The sequence below is a fragment of the Salvelinus sp. IW2-2015 genome, linkage group LG36 (assembly GCF_002910315.2).
Source record: "Salvelinus sp. IW2-2015 linkage group LG36, ASM291031v2, whole genome shotgun sequence".
In the NCBI taxonomy this organism is placed as follows: domain Eukaryota; kingdom Metazoa; phylum Chordata; class Actinopteri; order Salmoniformes; family Salmonidae; genus Salvelinus; species Salvelinus sp. IW2-2015.
Window position 1 is genome coordinate 29,415,504 of NC_036875.1, and position 18,989 is coordinate 29,434,492.

An 18,989-nucleotide genomic window follows, 5' to 3' on the forward strand; every position below is an offset into this window, starting at 1 on the left:
ATAAGGGGGTGGTTTTATGTTAATACCATAGAGAATGATATAAGCCTCTAGTGGCCAAAATACCATTTATCCGATCAAATAACATTTTATTTGTCACATGCCCTGAATACAACAGGTGTAGACCATACCGTAAAATGCTTACTTTCAAACCCTTAACCAACAATGCAGTTTTAAGAAAATAGGGTTACATTTTTTTAAACATTTAAGCATGAGCCATTGAGGGCTTCCACCATGCTTTTGCCATTTTAAAGTAGTCAAAGTAGTCAACTAAGGGGGGATTCCTATGGGTTGTAGCCTCAATGGCATTGCCCATGCGGTCACAGACGCTATAATGGCATAGATATACATATGAGTCCTATTTCTATCTCTATGGTTTATACCTTTTACATCACTACTAATTAGGCTGCCCTGGGAAACATGGACAGAAACTATGGTTTCTACTCTGTCACCTGCAGAATGTCTCCAATTAAGATCCAGTAATAACGTTTAGTATCTTCAAGCATCCTCATATCTAAGCTAATCATGCAGGGCACGCGTTACATTGTAATATGCGATGTACATACAGAAAAATACTTTGCTGTTTGATTTGTTGTCTTCCAAATAGCACCAGACCAGTGAGTCTCTGTGATTTAGCGTTTACGTGTATGTCCGCTCTTTTTGGGCCTTACTGCTATCCGTAGCAATACTTGCGGAAGAGGATAAGGGAGAAAATGGCTACAGAGACAATCGACAACGATTTAGCAGTGGAGCTAAGCCCTAATTCTAGAGAAGAGGTAGCTAAGACGTTTGTATACATATATAATAACTCAAACGACAAAATCCCATAAAGGAATACAACAGTATTAGTTAGTAGTTCTAAGGTTTAAAAACATTTGATATGCTACTTACAGCGGGCCTTTTTTACTGCCGGCTAGCCAGGCTAGTAAAGTTAGCTAGCTTGCTGCACTTCTCACATGGAAGAAAGCGGCACACATGGAGGAGAGCGCCTTTGCAGCTAACGCTATAGAGTAGAAACAAGGTGTAAACTGCCGTTTCGATGTATCTAGGTACGAGCTAGATAACTTCACTGACAAACGAACTTTGATGTGCGAATGTCGGATCAAATAAAATCGCTAGCATCAGCTATTTGGATAGCCAACGTCACGTCATATCAACGTTAGCTGACCAAGTTAGCTAGCTACGCCACATCAAACATGATAACAGAAAGTTGAGACGCTGGATTGCAACAGGCTAGCTAACAATATGTATTTTAGTCAGTATCTTGCTAAACGTGGTCAGTGTTGATAGACAATGTGTATTCTGTACACATTGGCAGAGAAACATGGCAGTGCCTACCTCAAATCAAATTGTATTTGTCACATGCGCCGAATACACAGGTGTAGACTTTACAGTGAAATTACAAGCCCATAACCAACAATGCAGTTGTAAGAAAATACAAAAAAAGAGAAGAGTAACAAATAATTAAAGAGCAGCAGTAAATACAACCTATCTGCTGACTGGCGTCTCCTCCATGTAAAACGTTCATAGTCAGATTCCCAGCAGCTTGCTGAATATATTTAACCGTAGATCACAGTTTGTCCTGGAATCTTGGAGAATAAACAAAACGTGTAATTTCATGAAGCATTTCATTTTTGCAGAGGAAGGCATACAGCAGCTAAGTGTAGCCTCGGGTTGTGGCTTTTAGAGCTACCCTTTTCTGAACCTCCCTACTGTATCCAGCACCCATGACCTCATAACTAACAACTGCAGCATAATTTGGCTTCCTTCAGATTTGTTATAACCTGTGCATGTGTTTATAGAACCTCTCCACTTCAGCCTCTGATTTCATTGTCCTTCCAGCAGTGGTAGCCAGTGGCCTACGACATGATCTCAGTAATCATATTGTCGCCTGCTCCTGTGTATTTAATGTCTCTGCGCTAGGAGGTGTTTCTTGTTCACGGAGCAGCTTGCATTATTTGTTTCCAGGCCCTTTGCTTTCACACACCATAACATCAAGCTTCAGTTCAGATAGCCATCCTTCCAAGTAGGCTAAACCAGCTATGTGTCCTTTGTTCATCCTCCAGCCTCCCAAGACCAGTGGCATGGATCAGCCCCGGAGGAGCAGGAGTAGGAGTGGCAGCAGGAGTCTGTCCGAGGAAGGAGGGAGAGAGAACAATGTGGCACAGCAGAAGAGCAATGGTGAGTGGAAATGACTATTTCCTCTCATAAAAAGGCTTTGCTACATGAAGATAATTTGCCCTGCTAGATCCACATCTGTAATGGACCTAGATGTTTAGAAAGTTACATTTGTTCTAAAATGTACACTATCGTTAAAAAGTTTGGGGTCACTTGTGAGGACTTGTGAGGCATCTGTTTCTCAAACTAGACACTCTAATGCACTTGTCTTCTTGCTCAGTTGTGCGCCGGGGCCTCCCACTACTCTTTCTATTCTGATTAGAGCCAATTTGCGCTGTTCTATGAAGGGAGTAGTACACAGCGTTGTATGAGATCTTCAGTATCTTGGCAATTTCAATCATGGAATCGCCTTCAAATCTCAGAACAAGTTTCAGAAGAAAGTCCTTTGTTTCTGACCATTTTGAGCCTGTAATCGAACCCACAAATGCTGATGCTCCAGATACTCAACTAGTATAAAGAAGGTCGGTTTGATTGCTTCTTTAATCAGAACAACAGGTTTCAGCTGTGCTAACATAATTGCAAAAAAGGTTTTCTAATGCTCAATTAGCCTTTTAAAATGATAAACTTGGATTAGCTAACACAACGTGCCATTGGAACAGGAGTGATGATTGCTGATAATGGGCCTCTGTACGCCTATGTAGATATTCCATTAAAATTCAGCCGTTTCCAGCTACAATAGTCATTTACAACATTAACAATGTTTACACTGTATTTGTGATCAATTTGATGTTATTTTAATGGACAAAAAATGTGATTTTCTTTCAAAAACAAGGACATTTCTAAGTGACCCCAAACTTTTGAACGGTAGTGTATGTAATTATGTAACCAAAAAAAGTGTGAAACAAATCAACATATATTTTATATTCTTCAAAGTAGCCACCCTTTGCCTTGATGACAGCTTTGAACACTCTTGGCATTCTCTCAACCAGCTTCATCTGGAATGCTTTTCCAACCGTCTTGAAGGAGTTCCCACATATGCTGAGCACTTGTTGGCTACTTTTCCTTCACCCTGTGGTTCAGCTCATCCCAAACCATCTCAATTGGGTTGAGGTCAGGTGATTGTGGAGGCCAGGTCATCTGATGCAGCACTCCATTACTCTCCTTCTTGGTCAAATAGCCCTTACACAGCCTGGAGGTGTGTTGGGTCTTATTGTCCTGTTGAAATGCAGAGATCATTCGTTAACCTACTCTGCGTCTCACAAAGCCACGGCGGGTTAGAACCAAAAATCTCATATTTGGACTCATCAGACCAAAGGACAGATTTCTACTGGTCTAATGTCCATCGCTCGTGTTTCTTGGCCCAAGCAAGTCTCTTCTTGTTATTTGTGTCCTTTAGTAGTGGTTTCTTTGCAGCAATTTGACCATGAAGGCCTGATTCACGCAGTCTGCTCTGAACAGTTGATGTTGAGATGTCTGTTTCTTGAAATCTGTGAAGCATTTATTTGGGCTGCAATTTCTGAGGCTTGTAACTCTAATGGCCTTATCATCTGCAGCAGAGGTAACTCTGGGTCTTCCTTTCCTGTGGTGGTCCTCATCAGAGCCAGTTTCATAGCGCTTGATGGTTTTTGCGACTGCACTTGAAGAAACGTTCAAAGTTCTTGAAATGTTTCGCATTGATTGACCTTCATGTCTTAACTTCTTATGGCTACAGGGGCAGTATTGAGTAGCTTGGATGAAAGGTGCACAGAGGTGCCCATAGTAAACTGCCTGCTCCTCAGTTCCAGTTGCTAATATATGCATATTATTATTCATATTGTATGGAAAACACTCTGAAGTTTCTATAACTGTTTGAATGATGTCTGTGAGTATAGCATAACTCATATGGCAGGCAAAAACCTGAGAAAAAATCCAAACAGAAAGTGGGAATTCTGGGGCTGGTCGATTTTCAACCAAGATCCTATTGAATTCACAGCGAGATATGGATGAGTTTGCAGCTTCCACTAGATGTCAACAGTCTGTAGAACCTTGTCTGATGCCTCTACTGTGAAGGGAATGAGAGGGGAATTAGTCAGGTCTGCCATGACCTGACCATCCGCGTTCACATGAGAGGGAGCTCTGTTCCATCGCTCATCTGAAGTCAATGTAATTCTCCGGTTGGAACGTTATTCAAGATTTATGTTTAAAAACATTCTATAGATTGATTCAATACATCGTTTGACATGTTTCTACTGACTGTTACGGAACTTTTGGACATTTCGTCAGCTTTTAGTGAACGTGCTTCCTGACGTTGGATTTGTTTACCAAACACGCTAACAAAAATAGCTACTTGGACATAAATGATGGACATTACCAAAACTAACATTTCTTGTGGAAGTGGGAGTCCTGGGAGTGCATTCCGACGAAGATCAGCAAAGGTAAGTGAAGATTTATAATGCTTTTTATGAGTTTTGTTGACTGCACAATTTGGCGGGTAACTGTATGGCTTGCTTTTGTGGCTGAACGCTGTTTTCAGATTATTGAATATTATGTTTTGCCGTAAAGCTTTTTGAAATCTGACACAGCGGTTGCATTATGAACAAGTGTATCTTTAATTCTATGTAAAACATGTATCTTTCATCAAAGTTTATGATGAGTATTTATGTTATTTGACGTGGCTCTTTGCAATTTCTCCGAATATTTTGGAGGCATTTCTGAACATGGCGCCAGAGTAAACTGAGGTTTTTGGATATAAATATGAACTTAATCTTACAAAACATATATGTATTGTGTAACATGAAGTCCTATGACTGTCATCTGATGAAGATCATCAAAGGTTAGTGATTCATTTTATCTATATTTCTGCTTTTTGTGACTCCTGTCTTTGGCTGGAAAAATGACTGTGTTTGTCTGTGATTTTGCGGTGACCTAACATAATCGTTTGTGGTGCTTTCGCTGAAAAGCCTATTTGAAATCGGACACTTTGGTGGGATTAACAACAAGATTACCTTTAAAATGGTATAAGATGTATGTTTGAGGAATTTTAATTATGAGATTTCTGTTGTTTGAATTTGGCGCCCTGCACTTTCACTGGCTGTTGTCATATCGATCCCGTTAACGGGATTGCAGCCATAAGAAGTTTTAAAGTAAGTATGGACTGTCGTTTCTATTTGCTTATTTGATCTGTTCTTGCCGTAATATGGACTTGGTATTTTACCAAATATCTTCTGTATACCACCCCTACCTTGTCACAACACAACTGATTGGCTCAAACATTAAGAAGGAAAGAAAGAGCACAAATAAACTTTTAACAAGGCACACCTGTTATTTGAAATGCATTCCAAGTGACTACCTCATGAAGCTGGTTGAGAGAATGCAGAGAGTGCAAAGCTATCGTCAAGGCAAAGTGAGGCTACTTTGAAGAATATAAAATATATTTTGATTTGTTAAACAGTTTTTGATTACTACATGATTCCATATGTGTTATTTCATAGTTTTGCTGTCTTCACTATTATTCTACAATGTAGAAAATAGTAAAAATAAAGAAAACTCTTGAATGAGTAGGTGTGTCCAAACTTTTGACTGGTACTGTATGTCTAGAAGAAATCATATATTTTTCCCAAGCCGTGTTGGAACTTGGATTTGTCCCAATAACCTCCATTACCACTATCTCCCTTCCGTTGTTTACCTGGTTTCTCATCCTCATCACTGACAGACGGACAGTTCCAGCCTAGCAGCTCTCTGAGTCTGTGTTATTGTCCAGATAATGCTTTCAATCATCCCTTCTGCTGAGCTGTTGCAAATCCTTCCTCTGCTCCGAGAGAGAGGAAGAAAGATGGAGAGAAAGAGGATAGAGCGCAAGAGGATAGAGATGGAGAGTGAGGGAATGGGAATAGGAGGCAGAGAAAAAGGGAGACAGACGGAGAGGGCAACACAAGCCTCCCGACATCCACCCAAGGGTATTTGAAAAGTGCCAGAGCGCAGAATGTGCTGCCTGCTGCTGATAGTCCTTTAAGTAGATCCCCTGTAACACCCAGGGTCTTACTCTGGCTGCCTTGAGTTAGACTGTGTGCCAAATCGCACCCTTTTCCATATGTAGTGCATTACTTATGAACAGGTTACATAAGGCTCTGGTCAAAAGTGGTGCGCTATATAGGGAAGGGGGTGCCATTTGGGGCAGAACCTTAGAGCTGTTGTATTTCCCCCACAGCAGTCTAGGGAGGGAATTATGATGCTATTGTTGTTATTGCACTATGGAGACCGGATGTTCTCACTGTCTTGGTTGCAAATAGTGTCAGTGAATGTTGTTTACTGTTTATTTCTCAGTATCAACATAAGAACATTTTAATTGGTATTACACAAATCAGAAGTTGCGAAAGCCAATTTTCAACAATGCATCATATATCAGTGAGTGGTGGTGAGGCAGTGCTGTTACCATCTAGAAGTGGATATTGCTGTCAGAGGCCTTTTGACTCAGTTTTAGCACTGATTGCAGTTGCCCGAAAGGCACACCACGGCTTTGGGATTGCAGCTACTGTATGGATTTAATGGATGCTTCTCAGTCTTTCCCTCAAGCTATTTTGTAGGCTAATTGTTTCACTATAGGTAGTGTATCCAATCAAAACGCATCTTTTGACCAATGGGTAAAATAATATGTTAATTATGTCGATAATACTCTATCAAAAGTTTCAAACCTCATGTCTCTATCATAATCCGTTCAAAAGCGATTGGAGTTTTTACCCTTGTAGGATGGCCAGAATTAGGGTGACTAAATCAATGGAGGCCGGAGGATTTAAAAAAATTCTGGAAAATGACATTGTCAGCTAGGCTGCATTCTGTGCAAGAATTAAGGCTACTGACTACCTGACAGGTTCACTTTCCTGTTGAACTCGTCATCTTCTCGAATCCACAGGGGGGAAAAATATATATATAGAGAGGTTAGATGGGCTCCTGAGTGGCGCAGTGGTCTAAGGAACTGCATCTTAGTGCTAGATGTGTCACTACAGACCCTGGTTCGATTCCAGGCTGTATCACAACCGGCCGTGATTGGTAGTCCCATAGGGCGGCGCGCAATTGGTCCAGCGTCGTCCGGGGTAGGCCGTCATTGTAAATAAGAATTTGTTCTTAACCTTTCACGAGTATCAACCCCGGATCCGGGAGCACCCCCCACCCCCCACACACTGATTAGCATAGCTAGCATAGCTTCAGAAGTAGATAGTAGCATCTAAATATCATTAAATCACAAGTCCAAGACACCAGATGGAAGATGAAAGACGCATCTGGTAATAAAGCCACCATTCTCAGATTTTTAAAATGTTTACAGGGAAGACAAAATATGTAAATCTATTAGCTAAACACGTTAGCAAAATACACCACAATTCTAACTCCACTATCTTTACTACCTTCTCAGGTGCTATCACCAATTCGGCTCAACTAAGATATTGATATCCACTAACCAAGAAAAAACCTCTTCAGATGACAGTCTGATAACATATTCATGGTATAGAATAGTTTTTGTTAGAAAAAGTGCATATTTCAGGTAGAAATCACAGTTTACAATTGCACCCACCATCACAAATCGACTAGAATTACTAAATAGAGCAACGTGTATGACCATTTACTCATCAAAAAACAATTATATAAATTAGACAAAGCATAGCAATGGAAAGACCCAGTTCTTGTGATTTCAGACCATATTTCAGATTTTCTAAGCGTTTTACAGGAAAACACAAATAAATCGAAAGTTAGCATACCACATGAACAAACGTTACCAGAGCATCGATTCCAGCAGAAAGAGCGCTATAACGTAATCACCGCCAAATATATTAATTTTTTCACTAACCTTCTCAGAATTCTTCCGATGACACTCCTGTAACATCATTTAACAATATACATATACCAGTTTGTTCGAAAAGGTGCATATTTAGCCATACAAAACCGTGGTTACACAATAAAATATCTAGGAAATCAAGCCTCAATATGTCTGACGTCATCTATCAGAGTGATCTAGTTTAATGAAAGCTAATCATATACTTGACTAAAAAATACAGGGTTGACAGCAATCGAAAGACAAATTAGTTCTTAATGCAACCGCGGATTTACATTTTTAAAATTATCCTTACTTTTCAATACAGGGTTGGCCAAGTGAAGCTTACCAAACAAAATGGCGAATTATGCGTTTAAAATATTTCGACAGAAACACGGTTTATCATATTAAATATTGCTTACTTTGAGCTGTTTCTTCCATCATATTCTTGGGCAATGTATCCTTTCTATTTTATAAACGTCTTTTTCGATAGATGTCCTCTGTCCTTCGAAATGTCACACCAACGACGACTCCCTAAAACGTGTCCAACTTTCAGAACGCACAACAAGAAATTCCTCAAAATCGCACTAAACGGATATAAATTGATATAAAACGGCTCAAATTAACTACATTATGATGTTTTTAACAACTATAACGACTGAAAACATGACCGGAGAAATATTGCTGGTAGAAAACGATTTGGAACGAGGCGAGTCCGATGGCCTTCACGCTTGAGGCGCACGTTGAGAAAGAGGGTCTCTGTACATTTTTGTCATTTATAATGGCTGTGAACGTCCCATCGACTTCATTGAAAACGTGATGACGTACAGACACCCAGAGGAAGACGTAGGCAGTGTCGGTTTCTTCATAGATTCACTTGTGGCCTTATAAACAGACCCCAGATCAGAGGTAAAAATTTCTGAATCTGAACCCTGTCATGAAAAGTGCTGTAGAAATTGTTCTGTACCACTCAGAGACAATTAAACTTCTATAGAACTAGAAGGTGTTTTCTATCCATAATACAATAATATGCATATTGTACGATCAAGAATTTAGCCGAGGCAGTTTTAATTGGAGACACAAATATGCTAATGCGGAACAGCACCCCCTATAGTTGCAAGAAGTTAACGGACTTACCTAGTTGAAAAAATAAAGGTGGATATTGATTTTGAGATGTAGTATTTTCATATTTTTTCGTATAGGTTTCTCATATTAATACAACATTTCTGTTCTTTTAGATCTCTCATAAAAACAAGCGTATGTCTGTGAAATGTCAACGGAGCACTGACTAATGCCAAGCTTTTTATTTGATCAGATCTTGTCATTCTTATTTTGCTTTTTGAGACCAAACAACTTTGATGACGACGATCACACAATGTAAAATCCTCAACTTGTTACGAGTAACCTGCGCCGCTATGTCAACCGAGCTCGGGACTTATTATCGGATGTATTAGGTTAAGAAATCAGACTTTTTGGATATAGTCAATGTTAATGATATGTTAGAGAAAGACCCCACTAAACAATTCAGAACATGAGTGGTCATATTTATCTTTGTAAAATGTGAAATTTCATCACCAAAGTGCATTTCCACCCCTACTATACACATTAGACAGAACTTGAAGTAATGTTCGCAGTATTCAACTTTAAATTATTTAATTGTATTACTATTTAATTTCTGCACTATTGTTTCTTGAACAGGTTAACTGTAACAGCTGCATGATAAGTTAATATTGCCACAGTCTACTCAGCAATCTGCTTACAGTCAGAAATACGTGAACTGAGGACGAGTCACTGGTCCAATAAGGCATCCATCTCAGCAGGCCGCTACAGTGCACTTCATCAATTATTCCTGCTCTTAAGCCTTCAGCACAGTCAGGTCCCTCATATAGAGCATTAACTGAATGTCAATTGACATTTTTAAAGTTCACTCTCGCACCATTTCATTCTTGCTGGTTGCTTGTGGTCTGAATGTAGATGGTCTATATTTTAAAAGACTCAAGATGCATGTCCATAACCCACTTTCATTAACAGCACGTTCACTATTTTCAACAATAGGCAAGCGTGATGAAGCTAAGACTTGAGTTTGTCTCCAAGGAAAACCAATTTAATTTCAGACAAATAGACTTAGACTCATAATCATACAATGCCATGTGGAACTGAAAAGACACTTTAACCTAACTGTGTTTTGTCTTCAGTGGAAGCACCAGAGGGGGCAGATAGTCCTGCAGCCGGTCCCAGAGACGAAGGCCCCAGAGAGGCCAGCCCTGGATCGGAGGCCCCCATAGTTCTAGGCAGTCCCGGAGTAGCCAGCTCCAAAGCCACCAGGGGCAGTAGGGTCCCTTCCAATGCCAGTGTCAGCCAGGAGGGGGAGTCTAGTGGCTCTGACAATAAGAGCAGTGATGAAGACAGTGATGAGGGAGTGGCCCGCAGGATGAAGAGCAGTGTGGCACAGATCGTGGTGAGTGACTGACAGCCATATTCAGGGACCCATTTCATTGACACTTATTGGAAAGTGTGGTCCAGGACTAAGAAGCATTTTCAATAGAGATTTTCTATTGAGCATGCGTTCTAGTCCAGTACTAGGCTTCAGTTGTGTCTGAGAAGCCGGCCCTCTTAGCTGATACTTGCACTGTTAGGGTAATACAAATACAAAAGTATGCAGTGTAGTAATGTGTTTGCAGACACTGACCAGATAGGGGATTCTGACATGTTGTGTTTTGTGTTCCAGCATGGTCCAGATGACCAGAGTGTAAACAAAGGCAGGAGCCCCACCCCAGATGACAGGTGAGTCACTAACTCCATAGAGCTGCAGATAAAAGCTATGTCATCCTTCACTCTTCAGGCCTTCCAAATGTTCAACTTTCCCAATTCAAAAGTTCCATAGATTTAGCAAAAATCCCAGTTGGAGGATTCACCCCCTGCTTATTCCCTCCTGATTCCGGTAATCCTCAAACTGGGAAACAAATCATGAATTTTGCAACCCTCATTTTGTTTCTCATTGGTCCATCCAGGGATGATGATCGCCGTAGGTCCCGCTCCAGGTCCCGTTCCAGAAGTCAGGAGAGGGATAGGCGCTATGGTAGAGTAGGTTACAGCAGGTACGGAAACAACATGGCACAGTCTGGTTCCACTTGAGGTTTCTTTCTTCTGGGATAGCATTTCCTTGCCACTTCTGCTTGTTCTTTGGGGTCTAGACCGGGTTACTGTAAATCACTTTGTGACAACTGTTCATGTAAAAAGGGATTTCTAAATAAAATGTGATTCATCTATATTGTGTTTACAACTAATTTAGAGTAGACCACATTCAGACTTGCCGTAGCTTCATTCTTAAAAAGATCACTGCAGTATTGATATATTGAGATGCCTTTGCATCACCCACAGGTCAAGGGACGATGATCGAGACAGATATTACGACCGTTATGAGCGCCGGTCGAGTCGGGACAGAGAGGCTGAGTTCAGGAGGAGAGGCCGATCGCCCTCCCCAGCCCAGAAGGACCCTGCTGCAGAGGAACCACCAGTGAAGAAGAAGAAGGATGAACTGGACCCTATCCTGACCCGAACTGGTGGAGCCTACATCCCCCCGGCCAAGCTACGTATGATGCAGGCTCAGATCACTGACAAGAGCAGGTGAGTTCAGCTGATGTCTGCTAGACTGGAAATACTTTATAGCCTACTTCATGAAGGGATGGTGTAGTTGACACAAGAACTCGAAAAGGGGATGAAGCTGGACCATATTTATTTGAAAGAATGAAATATGACTATTTCAATAAAATGATGAAATGCAACCAGGCTCAAATGCCATATCGTTTGTTCCAAGCTGTCAAGGAAATCAATGGATGACGACAATAGATATTTATTTTTGGTCTGGCGGGAGCTAGGTTTCAGAGCCAGGCTCTAAAATCAGCAGCTGACACTGAGAAAGGTGTGGATATCTGCCTGCGTCTGAAATGACACCCTACTCCCTACCTATTGCTATATAGGGAATCCCTGCAGAGGACTATATATAAGGAAAAGGATGCTATTTCGGACAGAGTCACTCAAGGTGTTTTCACACAGTCACCTACCTCTAATCTCATCTCCTGGAAAAGCATTTTGGCCCCTTGAGGCCGAGCGCCCTGAGACGAGGTTGTGCATCCCAAATGGCCCCCTATGTTGTGCACTTCTTTTGATCAGAGCCCTACAGGCCCCGGTCAAAAAAAGTGTAACACAAAGAGAATAGGGTGACGTTTGGGACACAGCCAAGGAGGTGACACGGATAATGAAGTAGAGATTGGTTCACTAAGATCATCTGGGACAGAGGAGGGCAATGAAGGGGATTGGAAGGATAGATGGGAGGACTGTCCCGTCCTCCCAGAGCCTAGATCTGGATACACTTACACACACACACACACAATGACACACACACAACGCCACACACACACACTGAGTACATTTACGCACACCACACACACACTGAGTACACTTACGCACACCACACACACACTGAGTACACTTACGCCCCACCGAGCACCCCCACCTGATAACACTTACGCACACCACACACACACACACACTGAGTACACTTACACGCACACCACACACACACTGCGTACACTTACACACACCACACACACACTGAGTACACTTACGCACGCCACGCACACACTGAGTACACTTACGCACACACTGAGTACACTTGCGCACACCACACATGCACTGAGTACACTTACGCACACCACACACAGTGCCCCACTCTAGGGGCCTTGAATAAAGCAGCACCATCATCGCTATATCCCAGACCAGCTGATCTGAGGATGCAGGAGGAGTTTTAGTTATTTCAGGGAACGTTTCCAGTTACTAACCACATTTCCATCCACAGTTTCCATCCAAGTAAAGTCATACTGTATACATTTTTTTAAATCATGACAGCTGTGATGGGAAAAGGACGTTTCGGGAACAATTTCATAAATGCTGATAGATGATTTATTTGTTTGAGGGGGTGCGATCTTTTTGTGTCTGTAAAATTTATTATACGAGAAATGGCAGTGTAAACGCCTTTATGCGTAAATATTTATATAATAACTATCATATCGAAGTAAACTTTGAGTCGCGATGATATGGTATGTGGTCCTCCCACTACGACTCGGGAAACCATGCAGTTTATTAGGCTACAGATTAAATAAGTCATGATGAACGGTGAACTTGATGCTGCTTTCCAATAAATATCCAGGGTCGTCTTCTGGTGAAATGATGATTGATGCTTGTCTGCCGTTTTGATATATTCAAATATTTTTTCTATTATCCATAATAATCTCGTCATATAGAGTAGCCACATTGTATCTGAGCTGATGGCTAGAGCGCACATTTGCTATTTAATTTTTGTGACAAAATCAGTAGAGTTGAAAATGTGATGGAAACACATTGAACTTTCGATTTTTATTCGGTACATGAAAACATACGCGAAAAAGTACATTTTGTGTGAACTATGTCGTCACGCACTGATTTCTATCCTCAACAAGTCAGTTTGGTAGAGAAACACCATTTTGAAAAAGGGCAGAGTTGTCAGGGAACATGTATTACAATAATTTTTTCTAATCAAAGGATACCCATCACACCAGTTTGTTCAGATACACAAAAAATACAGTAGGTCTTGCCAATTGTTTCAAAGGGCTTACTTATCCCCCCCCTCTTTCTAGTCTGGCTTACCAGCGTATGAGCTGGGAGGCTCTGAAGAAGTCCATCAATGGTCTGATAAACAAGGTGAACGTATCCAACATCGCCATGATCATCCAGGAACTGCTGCAGGAGAACATCGTCAGGGGCAGGTAATGGACCAAGGTTTTTAATGGATTTATTTCATATTTATTTATGTAGGCTATTCTGATTGAGATCAAATGTCTTCTACAAGCGGGACCTGTCCAAGATGTTTGCAGTCGGAAACATTTAAAGTTTCTTAGTGTGCTTTGAGACATAGATTAACTTCATACAAGTGCAGATCACGAATGTGTGTGTGTGTGTGTGTGTGTGTGTGTGTGTGTGTGTGTGTGTGTTTCATGTCTGTGTGTCTGCTCTCCAGAGGTCTCCTGGCCAGGTCCACCCTACAGGCCCAGAGTGCCTCGGCCACCTTCACCCACGTCTATGCTGCTGTGGTAGCCATCATCAACTCCAAGTTTCCTCAGATAGGAGAGCTCATCCTCAAGAGACTCATCCTTAACTTCCGCAAGGGCTACCGGAGGAACGACAAGGTGACCGGCTGGTTATGCACTAGATGTTTGAACTAAAACAACTTAAATGTTGATGCATATTGTGGAGAATAAGGAGTTGTAATGTATCTAAGTCACTTTGTAGTTGTTTAAATGTATAATAATAATAATATATGCCATTTAGCAGACGCTTTTATCCAAAGCGACTTTGTCATGTGTGCATATGTTTGATGTATGAGTGGTCTGGGGAATCAAACCCACTACCCTGGCCTTACAAGCACCATGCTCTACCAACTGAACTCCAAATTATTTTGTATCCTTGTTTTTCAGGCACAATGTCTCACGGCATCAAAGTTCGTTGCCCACCTGGTCAATCAGAATGTGGTAAGTCCTCTCTTCTATGCTAGATCACACACGCGCGCACAGGCACTTAGTGTTGTAACCCTATTTCCCTTGTTCCCCACCCAGGCCCATGAGGTGCTGTGTCTGGAGATGTTGACTCTGCTCCTGGAGAGACCTACAGATGACAGCGTGGAGGTGTCCATCAGCTTCCTCAAGGAGTGTGGCCTCAAACTCACTGAAGTCTCCCCTAGAGGCATCAATGGTACATAGCAATACACAACACTTCCGCTTCGCTCTTAGTTTGAACAGGCTTGGGTGATTGAAGCATCAATTCCATCATCACAGCTACAGAATCCTTTTAGCAGTCTATCACAGCTCATTCAGAAAAATCTAGTGATTTCTTTATTCATTTCTCTGGTGATCTTGTTTTTGGTGCTCTTATGTTGCGTTTTTATTGGTATTAAATTCAAACATTGTCTCTGTCTGTTTTCAGCCATCTTCGAGCGGCTGCGTAACATCCTTCACGAGTCGGAGATAGACAAGCGTGTGCAGTACATGATCGAGGTGATGTTCGCCATTAGGAAGGACGGGTTTAAGGACCACCCTATTGTCCCCGAGGGGCTGGACCTAGTGGAGGAGGACGATCAGTTCACACACATGCTGCCCCTAGAGGATGACTACAACCAGGAAGATATACTGAGTAAGATAATATAGAATAATATATACAATAGAATCAGTTCACACGTGTCACCCCAAGAGGACTACATCCAAGAAGATATACTGAATAGCCCCTAGCTAGCAGGCCTAATCGGTTAAAGATGCAGTCCGGTATCACTTACAAATTCGTGGCATATTGTGCGAATTTGAATTTTTTATATATAGTGTATTTGGACACCCCTTCAAATTAGTGTATTCAGCTATTTCAGCCACACCCGTTGCTGACAGGTGAATAAAATCAAGCACACAGCTATGCAATCTCCATAGACAAACATTGGCAGTAGAATGGCCTTACTGAAGAGCTCAGTGACTTTCAACGTGGCACAGTCATAAGATTGCCACCTTTCCTACAAGTCAGTTTGTCAAATTTCTGCACTGCTAGAGCTGCCCCGGTGAACTGTAAGCTCTGTTATTGTGAAGTGGAAATGTCTACGAGCAACAACGGCTCAGCTGCGAAGTGGTGGGCCACACAAGCTCACAGAACGGGACCGCTGAGTGCTGAAACACTTAGCGCGTGAAAATCGTCTGTCTTTGGTTGCAACACTCACTAACGAGTCAGCACAAGAACTGTTTGTTGGGAACGTCATGAAATGGGTTTCCATGGCCGAGCAGCTGCACACAAGCCTAAGATAACCATGTGCAATGCCAAGCATCAGCTGGAGTGGTGTAAAGCTTGCCACCATTGGCTCTGGAGCAGTGGAAACACGTTCTCTGGAGTGATGAATCACGCTTCACCATCTTGCAGTCTGACGGACCAATCTGGGTTTGGTGGATGCCAGGAGAACACTGCCTGCCCGAATGCATAGTGCCAACTGTAAAATTTGGTGGAGGAGGAATAATTGTCTGGGGCTGTTTTTCATGGTTCAGAGGTGTGGTACAGAATACAATGACATTCTAGACAATTCTGTGCTTCCAACTTTGTGGTAACAGTTTTGGGAAAGCCCTTTCCTGTTTCAGCATGACAATGCCCCCGTGCACAAAGCGAGGTCCATACTGAAATGGTTTCTCAAGATCGGTGTGGAAGAACTTGACTGGCCTGCGCAGAGCCCTGACCTCAACCCCATCGAACACCTTTGGGATGAATTGGAACGCCGACTGCGAGCCAGACCTAATCGCCCAACATCAGTGCAGTGCCCGTCCTCACTCTTGTGGCTGAAAGGAAAGCAAGTCCCCTCAGCAATGTTGCAACATCTAGTGGAAAAGCTTTCCCAGAAGAGTGGAGGCTGTTATATCAGCAAAAGGGGGACCAACTCCATATTAATGCCTATGATTTTGGAATTAGATGTTCGATGAGCAGGTGTCCACATACTTTGGTCATGTAGTGTATTATACAAATTGCACAAGAACAACAAATTTGGGGACCCATTTTGGCTCGTGAGCACTACTTTCAAATCTTCTATCTGAAATGATACAAAACCTTTGGAGCATCACTTGAATATTCTTGCTCTTTCTCCACTGTCTGAAAATCTGTCCTTGCCTGTACTGACCAGATAAAATCCACCCTATTGATGAGTGCAAATCAGTGCAAATGAATGCGAGGAGACAAGGAGATAACATATTTTTAAGCAACTGAGATTGAGCCTTAACTGTGATAATTTGAGTGTTCAGCATGATCGTTCATTGCCAGGGGAGAAAGAAAATTCACCTGCTGTCCTTTAGGTCCCTAAGGGTTGGGGCTTATTATACAGATTTAGCTGGGGGTTTCCTCCCTTATCAGTCTCTCTGTAGATGTCCCAGTGTTGAATAATGTTCTCTTAGAAGAGAGAAATCACAGTCAGTCTCTATCTTTCTTGACCTCTCTCTCGAAGCTGGATATAGGCAGACTATCACATTCGACCATCTATCCTATTTAAAAAAGGACTGAAGACTGGTAAAGATCATTTGGTTCCATTTCAACATATTTATTAGTAAAACCAAAGTGCTATAACATAGATAAATTAAATCAAATAGCCTAGTACACACACCAAAACTTTCAAATGTTCAAATCATAAGACTATTGCACAGAAAAACTTGGATGGGTGCATCGCAAATTCAGAACTGCTGGACAGCAACAAAATAAATTAAAGCACTGATCATTGGGAAAGAGATCAGAATGACTGCTTAGGCTTGATTCATAAATTACATAGGTAGCCTTGACTACAATTCTAAAACAATCCATATGTTAAAAGTCCTGATTAACATGACATCAATAACCCTGCCACATCCTGAGTCCCCTGTGCCGACACATTCACAAATCAAAAGGTGGTTTAATATTCAGTTTAAAAGCTCTGATGAAGGCCAAGAGAACAGGGCTTCGGACATCTTCCCAATTAAGAAGTCTAGTTTTGTTGGCCTGTCACTCGCAGCCCACCTTTTCCAATGCATTGTTGAAAATTGTGCATTGAATTCTACTAGATGAAAAGCCAAAATGAGTATAACATCCTGGCATTTAAACCATACTCGATTTTAGAAATGTCACATACTATTATTAAACATTCTATTTTCGCATACTGAGAATGCGTGATTGCGTGGTTTCCCGCTATTCAATGATTTTGGTTGTGCATCCCAATATCTAATAGCTGAAATGACATCTGGGCATTTAAAGTATACTCTATTTTTTCCGCATACTCAAACGGTCTACTGTTTAGGACTCATGTATGGATATTTGGACACAGTCTCTGTTTCGCTCGGTCGCTCTTTCAATATCCATCTCTGTCCATCTTTCTTTCTTGCTCTCTCTCTCAGCCTCTCTCTCTCCCTCGGTCTCATAATAGAGGGTTACATTTCCATACTGACATTAAAACTATGCCTCTGTTTCGCTATTTATTTATGTTTGTACAATTCAACAGAATAAGCATATTTTCTGTAGCTTCAGCACAGACAAACCTTTCCTAATTGAAAATCTATACAAGCATCCCTTCAGGGGGCAAGAGGGGAGGAAAGCAATTGTCACATTAAGCCCTATAATGAATTGCATCTTAATACAGTGCTTCTGTTTTTTATGGGTTATTACTTCTGATTGCGTCTCATTTGCAATAACTTTAATTGCTCTGAAATGTACTAATTGCGAACTAATGGTTGCTATTAAAAACAATGCTTCTGTCCATCTTGCAGATGTCTTTAAGATGGATCCAGACTTCTTGGAGAACGAGGAGAAGTACAAAGCAATTAAGAAGGGTGAGTTGATAGTTTGAGGGATCACACTGCCAATTAAATGCCTTAAGGTGAAGCAATAAGGCCATTCTTATTACAGTATACCGTTGAAATGAATGCTGTGTAAAGTGTAATGGATAAGTGGTTGTGGAGCCATGCTGCTACCTAGCTAGTGTTGCAGCTACCATAGAGTAGTCATTTTGTATTACCAAAACCAATTGAATTGCATTATACTGTCACAATGACATTGTTAACATATTGTGTTAACATATTGGGAGACATTTCAGTTCGTTGTTTTGGAAGAAAAATGTGTAAGGAAGTTATTGTTTTAAAGGTACAGTATACCATTTACCTGTCTTTTCCCCTCAGAGATCCTGGATGAGGGCAGCAGTGACTCTGGAGAAGACGTGGATGGAAGTGACGATGATGAAGATGATGGAGAAAAAGAGGGGGAAGAGGGCGGAGATGGTATATATGCATGTACTAGGGTCCATGTGACTCTTGATAGTGACAGTGACTGATTGATTGATGCCATTGATTACGCTTATTAGGCATATCCCTCATGAGCCAGTTCTTTCCACAGATCACAAGTCACATAGAATCGAAATAAGAAACAAACAACAGTAAACAGACAGACACCTGAACACACCTGAAAAGGTATAGATTAGGCTACATGTAACTTTTCACTGATGTTGCAGTAGGTATTCTGTGTCCTAACT

The 18,989-nt window shown here is 41.5% G+C and overlaps 1 protein-coding gene across 1 annotated transcript in view; it reads left to right on the forward strand.

The window, feature by feature from the left end:
* The first annotated feature begins 664 nt into the window (after nt 1-664).
* LOC111959574 (pre-mRNA-splicing factor CWC22 homolog) overlaps nt 665-18,989 on the forward strand; it is a 69,835-nt gene continuing 51,510 nt past the window's right edge. The window contains exons 1-13 of the mRNA XM_023981225.2: nt 665-773; nt 2,064-2,178; nt 10,093-10,355; nt 10,626-10,681; nt 10,909-10,995; nt 11,279-11,524; nt 13,573-13,701; nt 13,953-14,121; nt 14,410-14,463; nt 14,548-14,683; nt 14,915-15,121; nt 18,232-18,294; nt 18,640-18,738. Of these exons, the coding sequence (XP_023836993.1) occupies nt 711-773; nt 2,064-2,178; nt 10,093-10,355; nt 10,626-10,681; nt 10,909-10,995; nt 11,279-11,524; nt 13,573-13,701; nt 13,953-14,121; nt 14,410-14,463; nt 14,548-14,683; nt 14,915-15,121; nt 18,232-18,294; nt 18,640-18,738 (1,687 nt within the window). The 5' untranslated portion in view covers nt 665-710. The remainder of the gene's footprint in view (nt 774-2,063; nt 2,179-10,092; nt 10,356-10,625; nt 10,682-10,908; nt 10,996-11,278; nt 11,525-13,572; nt 13,702-13,952; nt 14,122-14,409; nt 14,464-14,547; nt 14,684-14,914; nt 15,122-18,231; nt 18,295-18,639; nt 18,739-18,989) is intronic.